General features: G+C 43.0%; 1 protein-coding gene across 1 annotated transcript in view; it reads left to right on the plus strand.

Annotated features, from left to right (window-relative positions):
- BMP6 (bone morphogenetic protein 6) overlaps window positions 1–6,991 on the plus strand; it is a 105,755-nt gene extending 98,764 nt beyond the window's left edge. Inside the window, exons 5-7 of the mRNA XM_077353157.1 lie at window positions 2,141–2,217; window positions 4,424–4,534; window positions 5,251–6,991. Coding sequence (XP_077209272.1) covers window positions 2,141–2,217; window positions 4,424–4,534; window positions 5,251–5,400 — 338 coding nt within the window. The 3' untranslated portion in view covers window positions 5,401–6,991. The remainder of the gene's footprint in view (window positions 1–2,140; window positions 2,218–4,423; window positions 4,535–5,250) is intronic.
- Window positions 6,992–8,129: the final 1,138 nt, after the last annotated feature.

Here is an 8,129-nt window from a genome sequence, read left to right on the forward strand (position 1 = left end):
CTCATCGTTTTCATTAAAAACACCACCACCCTTTTCTTAATTTCTTGTAGTTTTGAGGTAGAAGGCTGGAGGGCCTTATTGCTAACTGTACCCAGTTATAACACTACAATCCCTTGGATGGACTTTCCGCATAAGGCTTTTTCTTCAAAATAAATATCTGCATTTAGTTTTCAAGCCAAAATCATTAAAAGTTCCATTAGAGTAATATTTTCCTGTCCAAACAGCTGCACCTAAAAATTTGCCTCATCCTCTTAAGCTCTGTATGTGGCACGTCCAGTACCATATTTACTTGAAAGGAAGATGACTTGAATATAAGACAACTCCGTTAAAAGAGAGAGAGAGAGAGAGAGAGAAATGATACCTAAAAACAGATGACATTGAATTTAAGACATCCCCCAAAAGAGGCGAGCCAGCCAGCAGTGTCCTCCTACAGTTAACTTGTATATTCCCAGTTCCCCCACCTCAAGATGCAAAATTTGGAGGGCTCCATTGTCATGGCACTCATGGCTGCTGGGATTGCCTCAACACCTCTCTACTGGAACTGATGATCTAGAGCTGGAAGGCATGGAGAAAAACAGTACATTCACATAGGTTTCTCTAGCCCCCTCCGTAGCTGACTGGACTTTTCCCTTTTGCCAGAAAGCATTGAAGAAAAGCATACACTGACAACACTTTGAACCTGTGTGATGGGACTGTAGGTCCTCTTGCATCTCTCCCCCAGGCAGCTTGATGTCGTGGTTAAGAGTGGCAGCCTCTAATCTGGTTTGATTCCCCATTCCTCCTCCATATGCAGCCAGCAGGGCAACCTTGGGCCAGTCACTGTTTTCTTAAGAGCTTTCTCAGCCTCACCTATCCCATACGGTGTCTGTTGTGGGGAGAGGAAGGGAAGGCGATTGCAAGCCATTCTGAGACTCCTTCAATAGTAAAACGCAGGGTACAAAATAACAGCTCCTCGCAGCAGGCACAGAGTATTTCGATAGATTTGTATCCAAATTTAAGATGATTCTCCCCCTTTAAAAAGCCTCCAAAAATAACCACCTCACTTTAAGGTAAGTTACAAGTGCCATCTTAAGCACTCACCCCTTTTTCAGTCCATTGGAGTGAGGGCACATAGAAAGGTGTAATTCTGTTTAGAATGACACTGTTAGTAAAATATGAAGACTAGTGGGTATCATTTATAACCATCCTCATGGACAGATGCAGCTAAAAGGTCCACTCAACCAGCAATAAAATGGTATCTGGGATTCCAAATTACTAATACTTTATTCCATCTAAACATCCGGAAGAAGTTCCTGGCAGAGCGGTTTCTCAGTGGAACAGGCTTCCTTGGGAGGTGGTGGGTTCTCCATCTTTGGAAATTTTTAAATAGAGGCTGGATAGCCGTCTGACGGAGAGGCTGATTCTGTGAAGGCTCAAGGGGGTGGCAGGTTACAGTAGATGAGCGAGAGGGTTGTGAGTGTCCTGCACAGTGCAGGGGGTTGAACTAGATGACCCATGAGGTCCCTTCCAACTCTATGATTCTATGGAAGCAGGCACAAGTGCGCTGCCCACCCCCCATGAGGGGATGGGAGTGGTGGTGCCCAGCCACACTCTGTAGGGCTACTGCGTGGAGATGGGGCGGGGCCAACATAGCATGTCCCTCCCCGCACTGTCAGTCAATGTGGTGGTGGGAAGGGGTTGTCTGAACTGGGCTGTTCGTGCCCGGTGTGTTCAGTTCTTCTTTAATTCAAACAGAACCTTGACAAATTGAAAATGATGCATGCCAGTGGGTTCAATACACGAGGAGTCCTACTTTGCCTCAGTTCTGTGGAGTGGACTGGTAGGATCGCAGCCAGACATCAACCATAGGGCTAAAAAGCCACTTTTCCCCGAGGGGAGATAGAACACTGTAATAAGCGCTCCACTGTGCATCTCATGCTCATGAGAGCATTTTCCTACCACAAGGCTACCTGCAAAACCATCTAGCCTTGAAGAAAGATGAATAGCCTGTTGGTTAACCAGACTGAAATGAGCAGCCTGAAAAACTCTTGGCAAGAACTTAAATTTAGAGCCACAAAATGTCTTCGGCAGCACTGTGGCGCTAAGAGTTTTAAAGACACCAGTTTTATGCATCCTCTCTCTTGCTTATGTTTTCTAACAGATTACAACAGCAGTGACTTAAAAACAGCCTGCAGAAAGCATGAACTTTACGTTAGCTTCCAGGACCTGGGATGGCAGGTATGTGGTTGCTTCTGCCTCCAATAGACACCTTCCTCAAAAAAGGATCGCATTACTGATAACTGTCTGTCCCTTTCTACTGCCATTTTATAGTAATTTTGCTTTAAAATTTCAGTCCAATTTTTTGTAATCCCTTTTTGTTAAAGTCAGTGCATTGGCTGATTTGTGCTAAATGCATTTGTTCCCCAGGCAACAAACATATAATCTTGATAATCTTTTGCTGCTATAGTCTGTGAAACTTTCCAAAGTGCTGTTTTGGGTTTCTACAGAGTCAAGCATCTGATGGTTTACTTTATTGTGTCTAAAATTTGTACCCAAAAATATAGTGCTGGATCCAAAATGTCACAGTGGCAACATTCTACCTAAAAATGTATTACACTCCTTCCCCCCCCCCCAACACATACTTTATCAAATGCCATTAAAACTGTAGTTTGAAATACCGCATGTGTGTTTAGCAGAATTCTCCCAGACCCATAACTGTTCTAGTTGGATAGTTTGAGAACAGCACCCCATTAATATGATGCCTTGTAATTCTTCTTTAAAATGTACCCCATTTCCTCTTTTCATTTATTTTGCTGAGGCTTCTCCTGTTGGTTTAACCTGTACATTAAAGAATGGGAGCTGTTTCCTTTCCCTTGCTTTTCAGAAGGGCCCACTGGTGACCAGAAAGAATGGATATTTCTTCCCTTTTAGCCTTTTTGTTCCATTATGCCCCTGCCTTTGCATGTACATGATGCGGCAGTAAAGCCAGTCGTAAGGTTTATAAGACTTGGCTCCTATTCACAGCATTAAACTCTGCACAGTTCCCACATTGCTGAACAGATGTGAAATGATTTCAATTCAATATGTGTCTTGAAAGTGTTTCTGTGGAACTGCACACGAACTGTGAATGGCTTGCCACGACTCAAGATGGCAACTTAAACTTTACAACTTGTTTAAAACGTGGGTCAGACCCTGGTACATTGCATCTTGATCTAAGGAAGTGCTGAACTCGTCAGAAATCAGCTGGTAACAATCTATCATAATGGCCGACTTTGGGGAAGTATTCATAGGGACGATCCAGATTGTACCCTGTGTGTGCTATTGAGCTGTTTGCACATGGAAGAGAGGCAGACAAAGGAAAGGGAGTTGGCGGGTGGAAATTTGGCGCATACATTTCGGGGGGGGGGTGCAAGGGGACAGTAAATCCTATCTTTAATATCCTGTCCCCTATCAGCCAAGACTTGCTGAAACCAGCGAGCATTTTAGTGACTGTATAAGGAATAATCAATACAAAGAACTGTCGAAGGTTCTCATGGCTGAAGCCAACTTGTCATTGTGGGTTTTCTGTACTTTGTGGCCATGGTCTGGTAGGTTTTAGTCCTTGAGGCTGGCATTCTCAGAGGCAGGACATGGCAAGATGGGAATCTCTCCATGCAGAAGTTCCCATCTTGCCATGTCCTATCCTTGAAGTTGCCAGCCAGAGTTACGGGATAAATGTCAGGGACTGAAGCTGCCAGACCACAGCCACACAGCCCAGAAACCCAAAACAGCCAATTATCAATATATTTTGTGCTTCCTTCATACGCTGTATCAATGCCCAAAAAAATCTGAAGGTGGGAGAAAGATTTCAGGCATATGGTATAATTTAACCTTCATAATAAGAGCCTCTGGCAAACCACCCCGTATTGAGTCTGCCAAGAAAACACTAGAGGGCGTCACCCCAAGGGTCAGACATGACCCGGTGCTTGCACAGGGGATACCTTTACCTTTAATAAGAGCCTCTTGTGGCGCAGAGTGTTAAGGCAGCAGACATGCAGTCTGAAAGCTCTGCCCATGAGGCTGGGAGTTCAATCCCAGCAGCTGGCTCAAGGTTGATTCAGCCTTCCATCCTTCCGAGGTCAGTAAAATGAGTACCCAGCTTGCTGGGGGGTAAACGGTCATGACTGGAGAAGGCACTGGCAAACCACCCCGTATTGAGTCTGCCATGAAAATGCTAGAGGGCGTCACCCCAAGGGTCAGACATGACCTGGTGCTTGCACAGGGGATACCTTTACCTTTACCCTTCATAATATCATTATAGCCTGTAATTTAGTAGAGAGAATTTCGATATTTTATTTCTTAAAGTTTATTTCTTAAAGTCTGTACATCTTTTAAGAAAAGTACTCAGCATTATTTATATGAGGTACATAAATATAAATATATATATAACGTTTTTATCATTAAGGACTGGATAATTGCACCAAAGGGCTATGCAGCAAACTACTGTGATGGAGAGTGCTCCTTCCCACTTAATGCCCACATGAATGCCACCAATCATGCCATCGTACAAACTTTGGTAAGTATAAAATTTAAGTCTAGCCCACAAGAGTAATTATATCATTCACTGCCACCCCTCTACAAAGTAGAGCTAGCAGTTGCTTGGGGAGAGGAAGAGGAAGAAGTATGAGATTGATGGAAGGAGACACCAGAGAAATAAGGGTTTCCCCAGCATTTGCATGGGGTATGTTAGGGTGGCCAAGAAAACGTACTTATGGCACATACTCAGGATTTTAATTCTGTGCCATCAGGGTAAGCAGTTTTCTTTTCAACTAGGCAGTAAGGAACAGAGACTTGAGATGGGGCAATAAAATGGAAGCATGAGCCTAAGATGGGAGATGTGAATTCGGAAATTTTAATTTTGTATCCCACTTTTCCTCTATGGAGCTGAGAACAGTTAATGACTTCACAGCAACCTTTTTAGGTAGGAAATCTTGCCTAAACTGAGAATATGAATCTAAGATTCCAGCATCTACCCCAGCACCACCACTGGCTCTCCCAAGATCCCAAGGGATCCTTGGCATACTGTAAAAGCCCGTGTTTCTCAAAATACACACTGCTCTCATGGGATCAGTAACTGTTTGGAACAGGATCCGGTCTATCTATCTATCTTTCAATGTAGGATTTTTAAGTTTTAAAATTCACAGGGTAGCTGTGAAGATAAGATGTGAGAGATTTTTTTAAAAATAGGCTGAAACTACAAATGAAATTGGCAGTCTCTCTTTCCTTAAACAGGTTCATCTTATGAATCCGAAGTATGTCCCTAAGCCATGCTGTGCTCCGACAAAACTTCACGCAATATCGGTTCTTTACTTTGATGACAATTCCAACGTCATTTTGAAAAAATACAGGAATATGGTGGTAAGAGCATGTGGGTGTCACTGACAAGACCGACTCAATGTGCTGTTCTTAAGGACTTCCATCCAGTGCCTCAAAGAGAAAAATCAAACACTTCTAGACTTGTATTGTGCCTTTAAGGAGCAATAAGCAAAACCCCAAGAAGCTCCAGCACTACTTACTCACTTCTAAAGTAAATGCACACTGGTGGCTCTTCTGGTTTCATGACTAAGTACACCTAGCACCACCGGTAAAGTATGGCTCGAAGTAATACAGCAAAAAAGGTACAGAGACACACCTGCCTGCTTTGATCTTCCGTTCAGCTGCTCTAAGCAAGCACTCGTCAGATTCTAGTTGATGCCACAATGAGGAGGAGGAGGAGTTTTGCGCCACAGGGACAAGAAATGTATAATTCATGGGGAGAAAGAAGCAAAGCTCTGATCGTGTATTGCCAAACTAAGCTATTCCACACAACTGTAAAGGCATGCAAATTAGATCACTTGCATCGGGCAGACAGCTGCGTTTGGATTTCCTCTTAGAAACTCAAGCAAAAAAAAAAATGCTCCCAACAGCAAACTCACCCTTTGCCAGATTCTTACACGGTCCTTCCACGTAAGAACAATGTAACTGGAAATGCACCTTTAGTGCCTGATTTATCAAGCCAATGATTACTTGTCCAAACCTTCTCCCTTCCCAGCAGTCCATCTGTTGGCTGGATAAGGAAGAAGCTGTTTGTACACTTTTTCATAAGGCAGCTTTTGTATTACTCCTTGTTGCCACTTCTGATGCCTTTTTTTCTTGTTGTTCGCCATAACTGCTCTCTCGGTGTACGTACAAACACGTGTACATGCCTCAAGTGAACAGCAAAGGCGTATGCCTAACTATCCAACTGTAGACAACTGCCTGAATCCCTCCTACCGTTATCTAATGGATGTGCTCCAAACCCTGGTTAAAAAGCGAGGATTCCCGAGGCATAAACGTCTCTGTAACATCCCTGAGATGAAAGACAAAAGTGGATCACCCCAAGCATTAAAAGACCATATCAAAAGGAGGTTGCTATTCATTGCTTACCTGGACAATCTAGCAACACAGAAAGAGGGAGATAGAGCATATAAGCTTTCCAATGGTGGTAGGATGACTGAATACTCATGCCTACCAGCCCTCCTGAAGACAGGTAGAGGGGAGGAAGGGATTAGCCTATCTTCTTGCATGTGTTCATACTTTTTAGTGATGCCTCTCTATCCCTTTGAGCCATAATGTATTGCCTTAGACCTGGTTCCACACAATGGAAAATTTCCCCAAGGCATAAATGACAAGAAAAGTGCACTTCCCCCCCTCCTCCCTTTAACTACTTGCATTTATAAAATACTTCCTTGTAAATAAATGAAAAAACCCTATAATTTATTGCAACTGTCAGATATATTTTATCATTTAGCAAAACAAAGAGGGTTGGTTCTTTTTGTAAAAAAAAAATAACAAAGATTTTATTCAGAAAGTATGTGTGTAAACAATTGTACCACTTGATTTTGTACAAGAAACTCGTGGGTCACAGCTCAGCATACTCACGAGATTGTGCTTCGTTAGGAGGTTTTTATTTAAAAAAGCCATCATGAATAAAGGCTCTTTTTAAGGCAGAAAACTACATGGTGATCTGATGTATCTGCCCTATGTCCAACTTTCACCCTTCAAAGAAAATGTGCAGGACCTAGTCCTTTGATTAAGAGGATGTACAACAGCAGGGGTAGTCAAACCTGTGGGTCCTCCAGATGCCAGCAAACATGGGAATTGTAGTCCATGGACATCTGGAGGACCACAGGTTGAGTATCCCTGTACTACAGTACAAAGTGTAAAATGTAGATATGGCTGGTGAAAGCTGTATCATCCCACCTGAGACAGACACAAGGTAATAGCCTCTTTCTACACATAAGTACCTATATGTGAACAACTGCGACTCCTTCCCAAAATACCAACAGGTGTTCATGAGACAACTAGAATTAAGTCATAGGATCCTGTTTGCTGGTCCACTTTCATTTTCTCTCAGTACCTGCACTTGAGATTCTTTGGCTTCGATTACATCTCTCACATGGAACACTTTCATTATTCTTAGGCCATTTTCACAAAGGTTACCTGCCCTAAGTTCAATGCTTTGGGGGAGGGCTCCCCTTGCTTTCCCACAGCAACATGGTGCATTTGTTCACCTCCTGGAGTTTCACCAGCTTTTCTCTAACCTTCTGTAAGCCTGATTTGCTCCAGAATTTGGAAAAAGATTGCAGTAGAGCCTGGATGGCTGCTGTGTAGGGGGAAAAGCCATGCAGCAGCCATTTACCCTAACCGTATCTCTGCAGCAGCCATTTCCTCCCCTTGCTGGCTTTCATTTTTTAAAAGCAGCGCCAGAATATAATTATATCAATATAACATTATATTGACATGTGTACCTGGTTCTCTGAATTCCGAGCTTTCATTGGGGAAAAAAGTAAGTCCCAAGTTTCTTCTGTTGCAGAGAGACTTAAGTGTAAAGTCATGTCTACAATGAAAGGGGCTACAGACTTACTTTTTAAAACATGAAGCTAGTGTTGCAGATTGGTATAACGTGGTATCAATGCAATTTGCAAAAGTGACAGTCCAAGGGAGGGTGTGGTGGGGGACTGGGGCAGGAAAATCTTCTGTGATGCTGCTGTGTTTTTTTAGCAGCTACACCATCAGTAAGTAGGGGAAACAACATAAACCCATCCCTGTATGAAAGCATTCTATCTTATACTGAAACATAAAGAAGGAGC

Source organism: Paroedura picta, chromosome 9, assembly GCF_049243985.1.
Source record: "Paroedura picta isolate Pp20150507F chromosome 9, Ppicta_v3.0, whole genome shotgun sequence".
Lineage (NCBI taxonomy): Eukaryota > Metazoa > Chordata > Lepidosauria > Squamata > Gekkonidae > Paroedura > Paroedura picta.